Genomic DNA, 21,202 nt, shown 5'->3' with positions numbered 1-21,202 from the left:
TGACGGTTTGAACCAGAATCAGCCCACCATCCATCAACACTCTCAACCATGTTTATGTCGGTAATCACCGCCACAAAAGGTTCTTCGATAACGTTTTTCTGAAGGTTAGGAACACGTTTTTGGAATCTGCAAAATCGAGCAATATGCCCACTCTTGTCACAAACAAAGCACGGTCCCTTATCTTGAACTTGTTGATTTTGGGCTTGATTATTTTCACCATTATTTTTCTTAGGAGGTCTACTATTATTTTTCTTAATTTTTTTCTTCTTAGGCTTCAAAGAAGTATTTTTGTGAGTTTCAAGAGTAGCATTATTTGAAGTAATTAAATTTACCTTTGTTGTGATGTTGCTCTCTTCTTTTTGTAAAAGTGCATCTTGGCCCCTTGCCTCTTCACCATCATACTTTTCCACGTTCTCATGATGAGAAATAAGTTCATCATCATCCATGGAGGTGTCATCAACTTTATTAGGATTCTTCTCATATAACACATAAGAAACATTGAGAAGATTTAAGTAGAAAAGTCTTCCTAGCAATGAATAGGAAGATAATGGATAGTAAATAGTGGAGATAAATGGCCTAGAGGTTACATATGTTACAAAGAATAATGAGAAATAATGAGTGAAATAATGTGAGGACATCCAATGCCACTAACGTGCAAAAATGAAGAACTGCACAACCACCATAATTCACAACGTTCAGTGGAACGTTTATCACCATGAATAATGGCATTTAAGCCAAATAACAATTGGCATTACTCAGCCACTTAAAGGAGAATCAGATGACCAACAATCAATAGAGCAAAAAAGCGTACTTTTATAATATTAAAATGCTCACGCTAACAGTTTTCTAATACAATAATTCAATTGTCATAGTCATCATATTGATTACAGAATCACGAAACCACGTCTCAACAAATCTAAGTTGTCACCATTATTATTAGGGAAAATTGTATGAAATAGTAAATTATTAATTTAAATTAAATGCTATAGCCATAATTTATTTTAATTGTAATTTGCAGCAAACATTCCCTTTTTTTGCCATCTGATTCGATATACAATTAGCTATTTTATGTATACAATTAGCCATTTTATACATTTCGGTATAAAATGTGTTTTTGTTTGTATAAAGCGAGAGAAAAGTGTATATACAAATACAAATACATACATTTTCGTCCTATACACTTGTAATTATATAAAAACTGACTTTATTATACAAATTACAATGTATAAATGAATTTATACAAAACTAAACAATTTGTATAAAATGGGATGTTTGTAGCGAATTATACAAATCAAAAGCTCCATAGCAAACATAAAATTTGCTATAGAGCGCAATTATACAAACTATAGCTATAACATACAAATATAATTTTTATGTTTGCTATGTGTGAAAGTTGCTCGTATAATTATTATTATTATTATTATTTATATAAATAAATACTCAACTTGGAGATAATAATTGTAATAATTTATGCCCCAAAGTGCAACTATATAAAGACTTCCATTTCTGATTCATTATTCATCAATTTTTTCCAATTAAATACTTTTATTTCTATATTATATAATCATTTATTTTATTTAAAAAATGGGTTTGAAAGGAAAGTTGATTTCAAAAACAGAGATAAAAGGTTGTAAGGATTTATTTCATGAAATGTTTTGTGAAACACCACACCATCTTCCAACTGTTGTACCACAAACTATTCAAGCTGTTGATCTACATGAAGGAGATTGGGTACTGTTGGCTCCGTTGTTAACTGAAATTATACTATCGGTAACATTTTTTAATCACTTATTTTAATTTAACCGTATGTTCACCATTATTTATTCTAGTCCATGACTATTTATGACAATTTCTCTATTTACAAATTAGTATATAGGAAAATTATTTTCTTCTTCCCAATTAGCCTAATCATTAAGTAAGCATTAGTCCAATAGTCCTAAGGAAGGTTTACTTCAAAATATTTTATTTTATTTTATTTTTGAAAAAAAAGGTGTCATTTTTACTTATTTTTTCCCTGGATTTACTCTTATTATTCTAATTACGGACTTATTAATTATTAAGACCTGTCAAATACGGCTCCTATTGGGCCTTTTTTAAAATAAAATAAAATATATTTTGTTACCTCTTGGCTGAAACTTTATGATTTAGGCTGAATATTTTTTTCAAATGTATTTAACTAAAAATAATGGAGTTTAAGCAAAAAAATTACAAATTTGGACTGAAAACAAATAAGAAATACACAAAAATAATCTGTCATTACTTCTATAGATAAATCAAAAGAAATAAACAACTAGAACTCGATTATTTTGAATAAAAAAATTTATTTGGCTAAAACATTAGGCTCTAGCTAGCAAATGTGTTTTAAAATAAATTTGACCCGAAAGAAAGAAGAAATACATGGTTACAATAAATAGCTATTGCATCTAAACAAAAAATAAAATTAAACTCTATTATTTTAGATAAAAATCCAAAAATAATTTAGATATACACTAAATAAAGCGTTCAAATAAAGGATGGTTTGAATATATTCCTTGTAGAGTATTATTCGCCATATAAGTAAAAAGATGGAAAAATCTAAAAAAATATACCGTCTAACATATTTATTTATATTTCGGCCTGTAATAATATTTATTTATATTCCGATTGTGTTAATTAATAAATGGAAAAATATAAAAACCCAACATAAAACTTTTGTCATGTAACCTAATATAATATTATAAAAAGTTATATGGGGGGGGGGGGGGGGGGGATAATCCAATTAATGGTAATTATATATACAATTATATATACACAACACAATATATCAACCTTATATAAATATGTATAATAGTGTATAAATGGTGTATATGACTACGTGGTGTAAATGTTTTTTATAGACATAACCTAATTTTACTTCTTTTTTTTCTTCACAAAAATAGAGGGGGATGAGAAGGTTGTAAAGGTGATTATTGACGAGATAAACAAGGAAAAAAGGTTAGTGACATTCAAGGCATTTGAAGGTCATTTGATAGAGGAATACAAGGCCTTCAAAGCAACTATTCATATTGAGAATGAAGGAGATAACAGCTTGGTTATATGGACTATTGAATATGAAAAGCAAAATGAAGACATTCCAGAACCCTTCTCTTATTTGCAATTAGCCACTAATCTAACCAAAGATGTTGACACCCATCATGTCAACCAGTAATATTCTATGTTATTCAGACTCTTCAAATATATGGACAAGTGTGTGTAGATTCTTCAATAGTATGTTTTTGAAGAATCCAAGTAATATGTTGTGAATAATGGATTTCCATGTTCTCTTTGAAAGAGGTGGTTGCTTGTTGATGTTTGTGTTTCCCATAAAGATGTAATTTGCTTTGTTGTATTTTCATGAAATAAATTGTACTATTTCGTTTCTTGAAGAACAAAATTTATTTATTTGATTTGACTTTGTGATTAAAGTAAGTTGAATTTTTAGTCCTCTCTGTTTTGGTAAGATTTTATGTCATCGGAGGAAATTTCAAAAATAGCTAAGAGTAGAAATATAAAATGGTTCTTTGCTATAGTTTGTTTAATAACGATTCGTAGCTACACGTTAGAAGGAGGAGATATACGAGAGAGATTGAGAGAGGAAAGAGAGAGGCGAACGATATCAGGGAAAGACACACAATTGATTTGTATATCTGATTGATATTGTATCACGAATATAATTAATATAATTGATTTGTATAAAATAAAACTAGCTACTAGAAGGAGGAGAGAGACGTGTGAGATTGGGGGAGGGAGAGGGAGAGGGAGAAGAGTGGAGAGCGAGATCTGGGAGAGAGAGGTGTGAGAGATACAATTGATTTGTATATCTGATCGATAATTGTATATCAGACAGATAATAGTATCACGAATACAATTGATTTATATCAATGAATATATTTGTATCAAAGACTTATTGTATATAATTTGTTGATGCAAATCAATTGTATCAAATATATTAACGAATACAATTTGTATCCAAATACAATTTGTATCGAGAAATACAATTGTATCGTTGTTGTAATTCATAAAAAAAAATATTTGTATTCATTTGTCACCTTGTGTATTATATTTATATGGCACCATGTGTATTTGTGTTACCATTTGTATTTGTATTATTGACGTATTACCATTTGTATATGTATTACAAAGAGAGAAAGGAAATGACGAGAGAGAGAGATGAGAGAGGATAGAGAGAGAGGAGAGAGGCGAGGGAGATAGGAGATAGAAATTTGCTATAAAATTTTAACTATAGTTATGAATCATAATTCTTTTAGACTAGGTAGAGTTGTGTATAGTAAAATATATCACATATTTGCCTTCTTTATGTAATTTTTTCTTATTATTACTATAATTTTCATAAATTTCAATTGGAAAACCCTTTGAAAGATCATCCTTAACCTTTTATCCCAAAAAAGAACAACTATGAAAGCAAGTAAAGTTAATTAAGGTCTCACATATAATTTGTGTTGGCCTTATTCCAACAATATTTTCAACTAAGATCTCTCCAAACGATCTTTATATGAATATTTAAAGCCATGAACGAATATCGATATTGATAGAGCGAGAAATTCAAGTATTCAATAATGAGAATTTGATGATGTACCATATGATATAGTTTGTCAACTTTCATAGGAATGGATTTTTAGGGTTTGATAGCTAATCTCTTAACTCGTGATAAATAATTGATTAAATATCATTTAAGAGTAAAAGAGTAACGCCCAACGTTACCTCTAGGTCAATTTCATCACGGCTAGCATCCTTTTATGATTCTTTCTTCGTATGTCCAAGCCTTGGTCCATTGTTAAGGTTATGTTCGATCTATTTTTCTTCTTTAAGATTGATCACTTCTGACGTTAATTTTATTAATCTTGTTCCCTTCCACATGTCATCATTCAATATGATCAAGTGTCACATCTATTTTATCCCTATACAGCCCTCACTCAATGGTATACTTGCGATAGTTTAGCCAGCAATTGTATCGAGTGAGTCCCATTCACTGATAATGACATAGGTGAGCCAATTTAAAATTATCATTTATCGTAAAATCTTCTCCTCTTCAAATTATTTGAAGGGAATGTCTTTGAGATAGGGTCTTTGAAATCCTTATTCCTAATAGTATATATATGTATATATATATATATATATATATATATATATCTTCCTTCAAATCTGGTTATATAAATGTATATACTTATTATTTACATTTGTTTGTGTCCTTAAAGATAGAACCTATCAATAAAGATGCACTCAAATTTAGTGAAGTGCATAACCTGATTATTTGATCGAGATTCAAAATTCAGATATAATAAGCATTTAAAAATGTATAAAGTCTTTTAACTATTTAACATTTTAAAAAATTACATTATGAATAAAAACTACATCTAAATACAATTACTAATAAAAACATTATTTATTTTTAACCAAATGATCAATAATTCATTTTTGCAAGAACTTTTTGTTTAAATTATTTATACTTCTGTATTTTTCCTATTAAATTTGTTAACTAATTTTTCTTCTTCTGTACGTCTCACAATAAATTTGTTTTTAATTTTTTATATTATAAAATATTCTTACATTTTTATAATTAAATTTACATAAGAAAAGATATATGTGACCATGTAAAACGCGAATAAATTGACTAGATAAAGAATGAATTAGAGAAGATTGAGGAAATATGATATCTTCTCAGGATCTAAGATAAATAAAAATATAGATTTGCCTAATTAACAAGAAGATAATAATTTTAGATTATTTTTTTGGCTATGAAAGTCAGAGCATAAATAAGATATATTACTCTCATTCATTTTTTTGAACAAGCAATATTCTTTTAGTCTACTCTTGATGTTTCCACTTTAAACATGGATGATGAGAACTCATAATTTATTACTTTAATATATAATTAAATATGTAAAATTATCTCCTAACCTTAGCTTATAAAAACATGATCTAGGACTAGATTAGAAGCAATGTCAAAGGTATGACAACATAAGGTGATCAATTGAACTCTCTACATTAAAAAAAAAAAATTACATATAATAAATATTAATATTTTTACATATTTATTAAATATTGAACACTAAAAAAATCTTAAGGATGCCCAAGGGATAATTGCATACACATTCTTTCGGTACCTGCCTTTTTCTTATAATATGTGTGAATTTTAATTTATAAATGACATGATATCAATAAATCTAAATTTTGAATGATACTGATTGGCCACCTTCTTGTCGGTGATTAGGATATCATCACCAAGAAGGGCATAATCAACAAACGGGTGCTTCGTAGCGGATAAGCCTTCAAAGTCGCCAACCACACTATATAGTGATGGGACAGCGAGAACTGTGACCATGAACCGTAGTAACCTAACGGTTGTCCAGTAAGAAAGGCTACTTCACTAATCTTCTTCATGAAAATCTCAATTTAAAAAAAATAATTCTAAGTGATTCCATTCATAAATACAAAATTGAGTCGATATATTTATATATTAAAAACAAATTATTTATTTTTAAAATTTAAATATTAACTTAACAAAAATTTAATTTTGCGTCACTGACTAGAAGTAAACTAAAAATCTTCAAAGTTTTCTCCCATATGAAAAATCAAACTAGAAACTTATTTAAGATATGAAAAAATGTTTTCAAAAAATGTTAAAAGTATAGTTACCGGGTCACCTCTTCGTTTGCGTGACAACATAAAAATAAAGTGGAGAAATAAATGTCATTATCACCCCATATAATATTATCCTCAAGTATAGTTTTGTATGGTTTCATTGTCATCGAGATCCTGCACTCCGTTTATTTTAATTTGTTTATCTAATTCTGATTTGATACTCATGAGATATGTTGCATTGTTGATTTTGATTTAGCATAAATTTTAAGAATATAGAGAATATTTTTTAATCTTGTGATCTTAAACTAAAGATATGTGGAATGTATTAAAATGTTTTTTAATCTTTTGATATTAACATATTCTGTGAAGGGTTTGAATTAAAAAATTATCAAAAGAAATAGATAATCTTTTTTAAAACAGACTACAAAAAGTAAGACAAAAAATTAAAATGGATATATGATGAAGTTGCTAATTAATTAATTATTCTTCATCACACATGACAACTTCTTCTTACTTATGATATTAACATTTCCTTTGAAGAGTTAGAATTAAAAAAATTATCAAAAGAAAAAGATAATCTTCTTAAAAACAGACTACAAAATGTATGAGGAAAAAATTAAAATGGATGTGACGAAGTAAAATGTGATTTTTTTTTTCGAGCTAATCAAATATTAGACGGGACTAAGTAAAATGTGATTTTTTTTTTCAAACTGCTCCCATCTATTATATCAAACAAAAACAAGTTTGGGAAAAGACTAAAATATGTCATCGAATTTTGAGAAAATGCTTATCTATGTCATTCATTTAAAGTTTGGGTTATCTATGTCATTTCAATTAATAAATGACATGGATGACTATTTTCTCAAACGAAAAGACATATATGAGTTAAACTTTTAACAAATGGTATAAATAAATCTTTTCTCAAAGTTCAATGATATATTTGAGCCTTTTTCCTGAAAAAAGTATGTAGATTTTTATGTCCGAGAACAAGTGTAAGCTTCAATTATATACATTTAGTTTGTTAATAATATACTAATTAAATTGTCATGGCCATCATATTTTATTGCCAAATCAAGAAATCACACGTTTAAATAAATCTAAGTTGTCACTATAATATAAATCCACAACTTATTGGAGAAAATAATTGTAATAATCTATATTGGCACAAAATTGTAGAGGGGTTGACCATCCCCCAAAATGCAACTATTTAAGGACTTTTATTTCTGATTCTTTATCCATCAAATATTTCCAACAATACTACTATTTCTATCAAATAAATATAATAAGTGAAAAAAAATGGGTTTGAAAGGAAAATTGATATCACAAACAGAGATCAAAGGTTGTAAGGATTTGTTTCATGAAATGTTTAAGAACAAACCACACCATTTACCAAATGTTGCACCACAAACTATTCAAGCTATCGATTTGCATGAAGGAAATTGGGGTACCCTTGACGCCGTTATCAACTGCAATTTTACTGTCGGTAATATTTTATAATCACTTCGATCTTTTAATTGATCAAAGAGTGTATTTGTTTTTTGTCACATCAGTATCGAAGGGTTTAAAGGAGAACTAAGATGGAAAATAATTCAGGCATATATAAACATATGATCTAGAGATATTCTTTGTGTGAGGTACTATAACGAGAATTTTACTTTTCTTTGGGCAGGTAATAATATTTAGGGATAATTTCAAATATATCTCTTGAGGTTTCGCTCTATGACACTTGTCTCTCATGTGATTATCGATATTACACATACCTCCCTTATTTTGATTTTTTAAAATCATTCTTTAAACCTATTTAAAATAAATATAAATTAATTATAATTTAACAAATTTTTCCATCTTTATATTAATTTCTTCATATTGATCCATATTATTAAAAAATACTTATTAAATAAATACTTTAAAAATAAATCAATATGAAGAAATAAGTCATGTTTTTAATATTAATACGAAGAAATTAAGATAAAGAAAGGAAAAAATTATCATATCGTAATTGATTTATATTTATTTTAAATAGATTTAAAGAATGGTTACAAAAAAGTCAAAATAAAGGAGGTAAGTGTGATACCTTAAACCGTATTATAGAGCTAAACCTGAAGGGAGGTCTCTGAAATTATCCATGATATTTATTTATTTATATTCTCAATTTAAAAATCCTTTTTTTTTTTTTTGCGTTAAATGTAGAGGGGCAAGAGAAGGTTGTGAAGGTGTCTATTGAAGACATAGATGAGGAAAAAAGGTTAGTGACATACAACATATTTGAAGGTAATTTAATAGAGCAATACAAGGCTTTCAAAGTAACTCTTCATATTGAAAATGAAGAAGAAAACAACTTGGTTATATGGACGATCCAATATGAGAAACAGAATGAAGACGTTTCAGAACCTTTTTCTTATTTGCAAATGGCCGTTAATTTGACTAAAGATGTCGACGCTCATCATGTCAACCAATAATATCTTATGTTGCTCAGACTCTTTAAAAAATATGGACGGGTGTGTGTATTTTGAGAGAATTCAATACGAGTACAACATCATTTATAGAGAGTCTGTACAACCTGTACATAGGTGATATCTATGGTTTGTTGAGAATAAAGAGAGTTTCATGTTCTCTATGAAAGTGGTGCTTGCTCAAGTTTAAGAATTTTTAAGTGGTTGTGTTTGTTGATTTTTGTATATCTCATAAAGATGTAATTTGCTTTGTTGTGTTCTCATGAAATATTGTATAGTTTTTTATTTTCTTTTCTTCAAGAACAAATTTTATTTGTTTGGTTTGATTTTGTGAATCAAGCCTTCAGTCCTCTTTCTTCCTCCATTTTTGATACATTTTAGTATGTCATTATTATTACTAGCATTTTTATAAATTTCAATGGGAAATCCCTTTGAAACATTGCCAGTAACAATAAATTACTAGGAGTAATATATATTAATTTCATTGGGAAATCCGCTTCTTTTGTTGACAATGTTAGATCAGAAATTAGAAATAATATATATTAGGAAGATATAAGATTTTAATCATCATATGTTTCAAGTTCGAGTATTACATGACACGATTCTGAATTAATCTTTACAAATAGGTTCAAATACTAGATGGTTATATTTATATATTAAGATTTCAATCCAATAAATGTAAAAATCGACCATATTCACTTCTTTTTGTTGACAATTTGTACAAAGTAAAAGCCATTAGATTAGAGCTAAGGACATCAGGGAATTTGGTCACTCAGTTAAAACACAGCAATAGTTCAGCACGCAAAAGATTTGGCAAAGCCCTTTTTCCTTTTTCAAATATTAAATTCTGAAGCATAAAATGGGAGTACGCTATAATAGAAAAAGAACTATTTTATGTTCTAAGACTAGTAATTCCATAATCCAAACAACAATAATTAATAGAACACCCCAAAAAGAAATTAAAACAAGAAGAAAAACAGGCCCAAGTTTTCTGCAAGAAATACAAATTAACACAAATGCAGGTTTAGAGCCAACAGAAACAGTGCCTAAAACGGCGATAGTACATACAAATCACCTACGAAATTGAGGATTGGAGAAAAAGGGATAAAAGAAAAGCCATTTGAGCTTAGCATACTTCCATGTATGTTAGCTCCTAATAATAGACACCAACGACAGTGAAACAAGAAAATATTTTTTGTACAAAAATTTGGAACAAGGAAAAAATGTCAACAGGAAGAGGATAGGAGGATACACTCTGTGTTTCAAATGTTTACCCAGATGAAGTCGTCACTTCGGAATACTGACAAGCCAAGAATATCATAAAACAATGGGAAGAGATCAAGGATACACTGATATAAAACTTGATTTTGATGAATGAAACAGTAAAGTATGACAACCTTACTCATTCCCCAAATTAATTGAACCATCCTTCATTAGCTTCACACTGAGACTATTGAATCTCCCTCTTGAATAATGTCGAGATGCCTTTCTCCAGTCTGTCCCAGTTTTCATCATGGCTGCAAATTCTTCAAAGCTGATGTGCCCATCCTGCATTCATATAAACAGAAGATGAGGGAAATACCATCCCAAGATAAGTACATGTTAGTAGCAGAGGCTTTTTTCGTCTGCCGCATGTTCACCTTGTCCGTATCAACCTCCTGGAAAATGTCATTTGCCATATTGGTGCAGTCATCTGCTCCATCCTCCATCAAGGCATCCCGAAGCTCATCAGGCTCAATGTAACCATTTCCATCCTTGTCAAAATAGGAGAAAGCTTTGTGCAAATGTTCATCATTAGCCATCCTTTGAAGATGGAGTGAAACGGCTATAAATTCCCCATAATCCAGGGTCCCTTTGCCATTAGTATCAATCTGTAGGAAACAAAGTAAATTCCATGTTCACTGCTTTCTAACTTAGTTTTCCATTTCTTTATTTTTGGGTTGGGGGATGGAAGTGGGGAATATAATAGAGGGCATTCTGTGAAATATATCCAAGTAACTTGACCATTGAGGATGCTTCAATGATATAATGTGCAATGAACTACATAAGAAAACAAAAAATAATAATAGGACTGCATGCTTATTCCAACCAGCAACATCAACTAACTAGCAGATATTAAAGAGTGCCAAAGACAGTGACTGCAAGAGAGTTATTTGCATTTTGAACCCCCAAGTAGGCACTATATTTTCATAGTGCAACCTATTCAATATTTTTTTTATAATAAACCTAATCTATTTATCTCTTTGCAAAATTACAAGTGTTCATTTTGTAAAAGCCTTGAAGGTAAATAGGATATAGGCTTAGCAAGATGTGCTTTGTTTCTAAATTCAGTCACATTAAAAAGCACTTGATTAGTGATAATTCACATCCTGTTCATCTTCAAACAGTTCCAATAACTGAGGGTTTCCCTATTTATTTTTCCTTTTTAATCTTTAACTTGCAAAGAGGAATGTATCAATTCATCATTGACTAGAATAAAAATCTAAACTTCAACATAAGCGCATGCATGTTCCTACAGTGATGCGCTCCCATAGTGCAGAAGCATGACTTCATGCGATGGGGTTGGTCTCAACTAAACAAAGCTCTGTTTTTCTAGCTTTAACAAAAAATAGGACAAAGCTTAGTAGGAGGACGAGGTAAATTTGAGGTATGCTCAGGCCTTTGCATTTAAAACTCAAAAAATTTATATATTCCTTCTTTAATTTGAGTATGAAATTCCGTGCAGGAGTAGAGAAGCACAGGGCTAGTAAAGGGTTTTAGTTTTTCAGTAAGATCTGAAGCTGCTGGATTTTAAAAAATTTATTGCAGAATTGGTGAAGAGAACTAGATGAAAACTACAATGGAAAGCAGAGAGAGATTTGTGTTATTAGTGGAGTACAATGAATACTCTTTTTACCCTATAAAGTTTAAGAATGTAATTCCTTCATCCTTTACCAAATGAACTCTTATGTGGTTTTGTAAAGAAACTAAGGAGTCGTTTGGTAGAGTGTATTGGAGAAAACAATGCATGCATTAGCTTTGTGTATTACTAGTACCTTGTTTGGTACACTTTCTCAACATATGTATTACTAATGCTTGTATTAGTAATATACTCTATTGTTTATTGAGGAGTGTATAACTAATACCATGGATTTCTATGCATTAGTAATGCAATGGATTCTTAATGCATGCAATAGCATGCTTTAAGACAAATTGTCCCTCAAAAAAATTTCCACATCCTTTCCACTATATTTGTGGAGGGTATTTTTGTGAACAAAAAAAATTATGCAATGCATGATATTTTTAGTACACCAAACCAAACACTGCATAATAGAAATCTCAGCATAACTAATACAAGCATTACTAATGCAAACATTACTAATACACTATATTTTGCATTATTCTTATATATTCTACCAAACGACCACTAATAGATTAGAGGGTAAAATGTAAGAAATGGGAGGATAAGGTACAAATAAAAAATGGTGTATGTTAGGAGTGCAAAATGCAAAGAACTCGCTTGCAGACACAAATTAAACACAGTAGAAGTATAGAAAAATGGAGGATTCTTCATATTCAATCAGATATAAACATTTCAAGGAGAGAAGGTAAGAATTCATCGAGTATGAGCATAATCTCTCAGAACTTACTTTTCCCCTAGTCCCCCCGCCCCCCCAGCTCCCAGTTCCAACTCGATACTTTACTTCGGTTGTTCCCAAGTCAGTAGAAAATATCCTAGTTATGGAAACTTCACTTATTTATGAATTTTAAAATTTTCATGTGAGATACCAACCGATGCAGATGGTATCACCATCTATACCAGAAAACACATTCTCCCATGATATTAACAGATACTAAGAAGCATCTGATATATGTCAACCTCAGGAAAAAGTGGGAAATTCAGGACAAATTTTACATCAAGAAATAAGCAGGTGGACTCACGGCTTCAATAAGCATCTGTACTTCAGATTCTGCCAGCTGGGAGTTGAGCTTTAGTCCTACTTTAAGTTCTTCGACTGAAACAATGCCATCATTATTAGTATCTATCTTGTTAAACATTTCTTTGAGATCTTCAACTTCTTCATTAGACAAGAAATCAGCAATCACCTGCATTTGGACATACACCTTTTAATGGTCCAAGAAGTGCAAAAGCTACATAAAGATAAAAAGAGCATCAGATAAATGAACCCACCCTCAGAGCTTTCCTCTTAAACCTATTCATCATCGAAAACTGCTTAAGCCTCGACCTCACAACATCTCCAAGGGGGACATTTGGAGCCTTCTTAGCATTTTGAAGCCAAGGGTGCTCTACAAGAAGAAAACTTGTTCAATTCATAAAAACCAGGAGGCATAAGATAGGCTTTCTGTTGTAATGACAGGTGATTGATATAAACCAAAGAAATCACCAAGCATCCAAAATAAATCTTAATACAAGAAAGACCTTAGTAGGTCTTGCTAAGGAAATATGAATTGCCACCATTTCTTCTTCTTTTTTTTTTTTGGGTGATAAGGAGTAAAGTATTATTGAAACAGTACCAAGAAGGATACAAGAATCAAAACAGAACCTGACCAGACAATCTGCAACTCTTTTCTAGCTAACTCGAGAAAATTCATGTACTGATCTAGATTAACTAACATATTGCTATCACACCAGAATTACAGATTATGTAGACACTTATTTTTAACTCTAGAAAAGTGATCTCTATACCCTTCAAAACAAGCCATCGTTCCTTGCCAGCCAGATGGCCCAGAAGATGCAGAGTGGGATAGTCTTCCAAATCTGTTTAAGCCCACTAGGAACCCATTGAACTTGCCAGCTTTCTAACAGATCCCTAACAGACATCACCCATGAGATGCCACAAATGTTTAGAAAAAGTTCCCAACATTAACTAGAGAATCTGCAATAGCGAAGTAAGGGGTCGTTTGGTAGAGTGTATAGAAATAATGCTAAATAAAGTGTATTGGTAATGCTTGCATTAGCAATGTATGTATTAGTTATGCTTGCATTAATTATACATAGATTATTTTTATGCATTGTTTGGTTTGATGCATTAAAAATAGAATGCATTGCATTAAAAAAATTATTTACAGAGATACCCTTCACTATTATGGAAAAGATATAAAAAAAAGGTATTGAAGGGCAATTGGGTCTTTAATTGAGTTAATGCATGCATTAAAACCATTGCATTGCTAATACCTAGAAATCCATTGTATTAGCAATACACACCTTAATACACAATAGAATGTACGAAGGAAATCTCTTGGGAGAAGTTTTTCCCAAGTTGGATCATCCAGGATGCAAAAGATATGTTTAAACTATGTATTCCGTTGATGCAATAATAAAAGGGGTTCTGTTTCGGAGAAAACAAAAGATCGGAAAAGAGTACCAAACAAGGTACTAGTAATTCACAAAGCTAATGCATGCATTATTATTTTTAATACACTCTACCAAAAGACCCCCAAGTGTTCTCAACTGTTTTCTGCTGTTCTTCACAAAAATAGCATCTGTTACACATAGTAAAGCCTCTCTTCTAAAGATTATTTTGAGTTGCACATGTCCCCTAGGTTGCAATCCATCCATGCTACCTTAACAGGAGCTTTAGTCTTCCAAATCATCTTCCAAGGTCAGTATTATCCCAGTGAACTGTTTCCCTTATCAGCATGCTGCAACAACTTTTAACAGAGAACTTCTTCTTTTTGCTGGCTGTTCAAATCAAACAGTACACTTAACCTTGAGAAAGCTGAATAGGTTTTTTTCTTTTGTCAACTAATCCATCAAAGATCATATTTTTCTCTGTTCTACTGGATCCACATGGCTGCTAAGTAGCTTGGACTCTCCAAAAATGTTGCCGCACCCGTGTCAGATCCTTCAAAACTACACTGTTTTTGGAGGATCCGACACGCACCCGTCGACATTTTTGAAGAGTCCGAGCAACATAGCATGGCTGTACCCATGCTTTTTCCTTTTCTTAATCCTTCATCATCCCAAATCTTACAGGTTTATTGTGGTTCAATGTACCATTTCCTTTATTTTGTCCAACCATTGTCATGGAGGACCCATGACTTCCACAACAAATTTCCTTTAAGCATTGCAGCTCCACAAAGCTCAAGAATGCTAGGATGTCCGATTTAATAAATGCTCATGATGGCAAGTGGAAGTTTGAGCTTATTGAGAAGTTTAATCCTCCGATGGCTATCAGAGTCCTACCACTCTTTCCAACATAACCATAGAACCAATCACATGACATCCAACAAAGAATGGGAATTCACATTTTGATCTGATTAGAATTGGGGTATGGCTGTAAGGAGAAGCTAAATTGCACTAAATTTACTTCAAGCTCAGGAATTTTGAAGGATTTGACCACTTAATGGAGCTTGCAAGTCTCTTCAAAGGTTGGACTATTGCCTAGGTTTTTCCATAAGGATAACGCCATGTAAGGGATTGGTTGTACTATACACCTCATCATTGCTACCAATACATATATACATCTTGCGCTTCAGAACAACAAAGAAATACAAAAAATCAACGATACTTGATTTGCCAGCCGTTTCATCTGCCTTTATTTTGTGTGGTACTTGGAAGCCAATACACAAATCTCACAAACAAAAATTTAGCAAGAAAAAGGAATGAAACCATTAGAAAGTTTTGATAAGATAAGTTCTAGTGCCTATAACGCTAGGAAGACTCATTATATGATCACAAATCATACAACTAAACATTACAAAAGTAAAGGCACCTAGAAAATGATTAATCAACATACACATTCAACATTACTCAATATTGAGGTTTGTGTTAAATGTGAACATGTGGTGATACTAGATTCCCAAAAGAAAAACATTGATCTAACAATTTCTAATGAAGATTATAAAGGAGGGCTCATGTAAAATTAAAAGAAAACAGTTGTATTCATCAGTACTATCCTGAATGGGCCAATTTACATCTATATTCTCATACATATATACAGCTCGCCCAAGATGTAGAGAGAAGGTAACAGCACCCTCTTTCGCATCTGAATGATGCTTACTAGTTTTAGGTACAATTTCAGAGGGTAAAATTACTTAGAAGAAGTGTGCTATTATCTCAACCGGTTGATCATTAGCGTGTTGATGCCATAACTGGATTTTGTTATTAGGTGTCATCATATGCTTTCAATAGTTTTAGCTACAGTTAGAGAACAAATCACGGAATAGAAGTGCTGTACGATTTTCTCAACTACCTTATCATTAGCCTGTTGATGCAGTTGCAGGAGTTTTTACTAGGCGTGATCTTATGCCTCACATACCAACCCTTCTACAGTCATCTATTCAGCCTGTCTAACTAACACTCCCTCCGTTCTAGTTTATGTGACTCACATTCCTTTGAAATTTGTTACAAAAAGTACGACACAATTCTAAACTTGGGAAGAATTAAGTTACCGTTTCCATTTTACCGTACTGAGAAGCTTTAAGACCCACAAAAATGTTATGGCATGTTTAAGGTCACAAGTTTCAAAAGTTTTATAGCCATATTTAGACCATAGATTTCAAAAGTCATCATTTCTTTCTTAAAATCTGTAACGATTCCAACTATGTCAGATATATTGGAATGGGTAGAGTATATAAAACGCATGAATGTCTTACAGCATGTGCAAAGCACATGGGAGAGCTGATTCTTGCCTAATTAGGCTATACAGTAGTTCTATAATCTATTTATATTCGATAAAGGCAAGGATTTTCCCACAAATAATTAATAAGCATCTGCGAAACATAGCATACCAAGTACTTGCTTTGCAGTCAGTCGAAGCTTTGGATCTGCCTCTAACATTTGCCTGACAAGATTTTTAGCACCTTCTGAAATACTTGGCCAGGGTTCCCGCTTGAAATCTATTGCCCCACGTAAAATGGCTTGGGCAACACCTTGTTCAGATTCTGTATGAACAGATTCACTTCAATAAAATGACAGAGTGGTATCTGAGAATGCTACATATGAAGCATGGGGGACAGAAAGGAGAATCAAATCTGCAGGAAGAGAGTTTACCGGCCCAAAAGGGAGGAACCCCACATAACAAAATATATAAAATGACTCCTGCACTCCATATATCTATTTCTGGTCCATAGTTTCGTTTGAGCACCTCAGGAGCCATATAATATGGACTTCCAACTATTTCAGAGAACTTCTCACCTAAAAAATAAAATCAAACGTTAAATATTAGCAATATGTGAAGTTAAGATAAGCAACGATAACAATTGAATAGGTCAGAAATAGTGCAAAGACGAGCCCAAAGTACCAAACAATAAGGAAACCGAGCAGTTATTTGTACCACAAGGTTAAGAGTCCAAGACCGTGTGCCTTGCTGATTGGATCTGAATTTGTTATCTAGTTATCTAAGCTATTTCTTTTTTCCTACTTCCCTACAAAGGGAAGTACAGAGAAACAAACATCTGGTTAGATATTCATTAGATATCAAAATTAGCTTCACCCTTTTCCTTTTTAAGTAAGCATCTGAGTTAGCATTTTTTTATATGACAAGGGAAACCCGCAGCCGCTATCCTTTGGGTGCGCACAAGGTAAAACTCCCACTCCTATGCAATAGCTCGCAAACCACACAGGAAATGTAACCCGCACTAGGCAAGCCCGGTGCGACGAGCTCAACCCAGAAGGCAAACCTTATGCTTTCGATGGCAAGGGGTTTCGAACTTGAGACCTCCAACATGGAAGTCCTAAGCCCAAACACCTGGGCCACCCCGAAGGGTCATCTGAGTTAGCATTATTATGCAACTAAGAACCCCTGCAGATGTTTGTCAAGTCAAACAAAACTATACTAAACTATTTGAATGAAACCCAAAGGCTGAAGATGAATTTGAGTAATAGTAAGGATGTCCTTTACAAAGGAAGAACTGTCTACTTTTGTAGGGGAGAAAAAAATATGAAACCTCGATCCTATATTTAGCTAGTACCTGATCTCTTGTTTCCCAAATATTAAACGAAAAGGAAAGAAAAATCTATAAAATATACATGGAAATAGACAACTAAGACTTTTCAAATCTAAGGAGGAAGAAGAAATAGCTTCTAAACTAATTTGGTCGTCGGCAAGTCTCTTTCTATGTGAATCATCCTACATTGACTTCTAAATGCCGGATGGTAAGTACAACAGAATGATCACAGGGTCTCAAATGACCTTTTCTTATTTAATCCTTTTATCTTTTTCATTGAATGTCCTTAAAGGGACATCATTTTATTCTATGTTCGGCCTATACCTTCTGTCAGATTTAAATCATTTCTAATCTTGTGTAATCTTATATAATCACACATCCTTATTAACCCGTACTTTGTAACTTTCCATCTAGCAAGCATGTTAAGCTAAGAGGCTCAACTTTCTCTCCCATGTAAGATTACTGGACTGACAATTGTACTATAGAACTTGCCTTTTAACTTTTACAGATTCCTATTGCACAATTTCCCATAACCTACCTCCATTTAAGTCATCCTATTCTAACTCTCACGTGTTACATCTTCATCTATTGGCCTATGCCTAGATATCCAAATTGTTTGTATCTTGGCACCAAAATTCCTGTCTAATACCACTTCTTAAGGGGCGAAACTTGAAGTTTGTCTAATCCAAACTACAGTTAGACAGTAAGTTTGGTCTTACACTGGAAGTACCAGAATATGACGGAATTCACATAGAAATCAAGTGGGCATTGTTTTAGGTAAGTTGACAGAAATGTTCTGCAGAGTATATTTTTACTAGAATATAGTCATCTACAAGACCCTTCCACCAATCAATTGATCATGAAACAGCTCACCAACAGTTTGCAAAATCAGCTCAAATGCAATTCTCTCATGTAGGTTAAGTCAAACCCTTGTCACAAGTTCAACTTGCAACTTGACAATGATATTAGCACTCCAATTAGTAAATCGTTACTCCTTTGTCTTTTGCAATTAACAAAAGAATTATCAACCGGAACTAAATGAAGAAGTAGAGAATATCTCATCTCACTGAGATTCAAACTCTTAAGTCTTAACACACGAACTGTAATACACAATGAAGTGCAATGATCCCAACATGATACAATTAATTTCAAGGCTAAAGTGCATCAGGGGGCTGTTGGAAGAAACAATATTCTTTCACAAGAATAAATACGGAGAGGCATACATTAGTCCCTTCTTTGTTCAGTAAAATATTTATCCCCTCTGCTTAATCCTATATCAAAACAGACTTCCTCCTCTATAGAGCCAGTGAGTTCAATGAGTATTAGACAAAGTGAATCTACCATTTTTCCCGCTAGTAAGTAGTACTAATAGAGCTAGCTCATCACATAAGTTGTGCTAATAGAGTTAGGGTATAAAAAGAGCGAGATGATGCTACTTTTTCTCCAGCATCAACTAAATATAACTTCTTTCAAGCCTATCAGCAATCTTTGTTTGTTCTACACAGCAAACCGTTGGAACTTTATATATAAGATAGGATCCACCAAATTATATCTGAGGTCACGTAGAAGTAATAAGGCCTACACAGAAATGACCCCTTTATCAGGAACCAATACCTGAACTCACCTGCACATTTCGTCTTCCTATAAAAGTATGTAACATCAGTAGATAACTTAAACTATTTATATATTGTGACCAGAAACCCCTGTAAATCTAGTCCAACTCCATTTGTGCTCACAGGTTCCAACCCGTGATATGCGCCTAAACCACACCTCATGCATTTTCCTACCACTGAACCATAGCCCTATGGACACATGAGGAGATAACTTACTACCATTCCCAGCCTGGGAGCACATCAGTAGACAAAATTATACCATTGCCCTGGTAAATTGTCCTAATTGCAGATATAATCTTTATTCTTTTGGTTCTAATCCAGAGAACTCTCCTGATTATGGCATATTTACACAGGAAAATTTTACAATCTATCTAAGTTGTATAAATCTACATTCCCTAACATCATAAAACAAAGAACATAAAACCAATCTGGGCTAACAGCAAGAAATTGTAAGATAAACTACATGCATTTGCTTGTGTTATTGTAGACCAATTAAAGTTTTCTTTTTTACCTGGCTTGAAGAAGATTGACAAGCCAAAATCAATTGCTTTAAGAGGTGAATTTTCCTTCTTATTAGCAAACAAAAAGTTCTCGGGCTTCAAATCCCTATGAATCACTCCATGTTTGTGACAAAGCTGCACAACCTCCACAATCGTCCGTGTAACAGCAGCAGCTGCTCGTTCAGTATAATGCCCCCTAGCAACGATCCTATCAAACAGCTCACCACCTTCACATAGTTCCATCACCAAATGAACCGCATTTTCATCCTCACACGCTTCCTTAAAACTCACAATACTTGAATTCTGTGGCAAATGCTTCATAATTGCCACTTCTCTCCTTACATCCTCCACATCCACTGCTGTTCGTAACTTCCGTTTCGAAATCGACTTACAAGCCAAAAGTTCCCTACTGCTACGATCTATACAAAGGTATGTTATCCCGAATTCTCCCCTTCCTAACTCTCTATCTACCAAATACCTTTCCTCAACATTCTCCTTTTTAACATCAGTTAAAACAGTGATCGGTTTCTGCTTGTTTCCAGCACTGTACTTATCTTTCCTTCCGTGATCATTTCCGGAGTAGTTAGAGGACTTCACATCTTCTCTAGCAACCGCTGCCGGAGATCTGCAACAGTTCCCCATTGCAAACCCTAACACTAACAACTTCTAGCTTTAGTTTCGCATGATTTGGAAGTTTGAAACCCTAGAACTCTGCCGGAGTAAGCAGAGCTGAGCTGCCGGAGTGAGCAAAACTGAGCTGCCGGAGTGAGCAAAACTGAGCTGCCGGAGATGGAAAAAGGAAGAAAAAAGAGGGACTGAGAATGCAATCAGTGGACTGGTGTGTACGATAACGTCTCAGACGCTTTGTAATGTGAAAGCTTTTTTCGTTTTTAAAAAAAATATATATTTGGAAAATTTATAAAAAAAGTCCTTTTACTTTGCTGATATCACTAACATCCTCCTCTTACTTTAAGTAATTACTTTTATTCCTTGCTTAATTTGTTTATTATTTTTACACATTTTCATGATTATTAGTGATTGCTCCCAAACCATATCAATAATGAATTAAGGAATCATATTGATCCTGCAACTAAACTTTGATAGTGGCATAGCAAGAATAGTA

At 32.5% G+C, this 21,202-nt stretch overlaps 2 protein-coding genes and 1 pseudogene across 2 annotated transcripts; 2 read left to right on the top strand and 1 right to left on the bottom strand.

The window, feature by feature from the left end:
- Positions 1-1,584: 1,584 nt before the first annotated feature.
- Positions 1,585-3,187, top strand: LOC125833461 (MLP-like protein 28; annotated as a pseudogene).
- A 4,730-nt stretch (positions 3,188-7,917) lies between these two features.
- Positions 7,918-9,080, top strand: LOC125833476 (kirola-like). Its single transcript, XM_049512644.1, has 2 exons — positions 7,918-8,104; positions 8,812-9,080. Exons 1-2 carry the CDS (start codon positions 7,918-7,920, stop codon positions 9,078-9,080), a joined length of 456 nt encoding a protein of 151 aa, XP_049368601.1.
- A 968-nt stretch (positions 9,081-10,048) lies between these two features.
- Positions 10,049-20,946, bottom strand: LOC125833397 (calcium-dependent protein kinase 13). Its single transcript, XM_049512537.1, has 7 exons — positions 20,091-20,946; positions 17,071-17,214; positions 16,809-16,961; positions 13,246-13,361; positions 12,996-13,160; positions 10,715-10,945; positions 10,049-10,622 (listed from the first exon to the last, which is right to left on the bottom strand). The coding sequence occupies exons 1-7, from the start codon at positions 20,719-20,721 to the stop codon at positions 10,473-10,475; spliced, it is 1,590 nt and encodes a 529-aa protein (XP_049368494.1). The 5' UTR covers positions 20,722-20,946; the 3' UTR covers positions 10,049-10,472.
- Between the last annotated feature and the right edge of the window lie 256 nt (positions 20,947-21,202).

The sequence above is a fragment of the Solanum verrucosum genome, unplaced genomic scaffold, assembly GCF_900185275.1.
Source record: "Solanum verrucosum unplaced genomic scaffold, falcon-dt-bn FXZP01000142.1, whole genome shotgun sequence".
Lineage (NCBI taxonomy): Eukaryota > Viridiplantae > Streptophyta > Magnoliopsida > Solanales > Solanaceae > Solanum > Solanum verrucosum.
The sequence above is the reverse complement of the archived record's forward strand: the minus strand, read 5'-3'. Positions and strand labels throughout refer to the sequence as shown.

Coding starts and splice junctions, on each gene's coding strand:
- LOC125833397 (XM_049512537.1), bottom strand. CDS start 20,721: ATGGGGAACTGTTGCAGATCTCCGGCAGCGGTTGCTAGAGAAGATGTG. Junction 13,161..13,245: donor TTAAGAGGAAAGCTCTGAGG/GTGGGTTCATTT, acceptor GTCCAAATGCAG/GTGATTGCTGATTTCTTGTC. Junction 10,623..10,714: donor AGGAGGTTGATACGGACAAG/GTGAACATGCGG, acceptor ATATGAATGCAG/GATGGGCACATCAGCTTTGA.
- LOC125833476 (XM_049512644.1), top strand. CDS start 7,918: ATGGGTTTGAAAGGAAAATTGATATCACAAACAGAGATCAAAGGTTGT. Junction 8,105..8,811: donor CAACTGCAATTTTACTGTCG/GTAATATTTTAT, acceptor CGTTAAATGTAG/AGGGGCAAGAGAAGGTTGTG.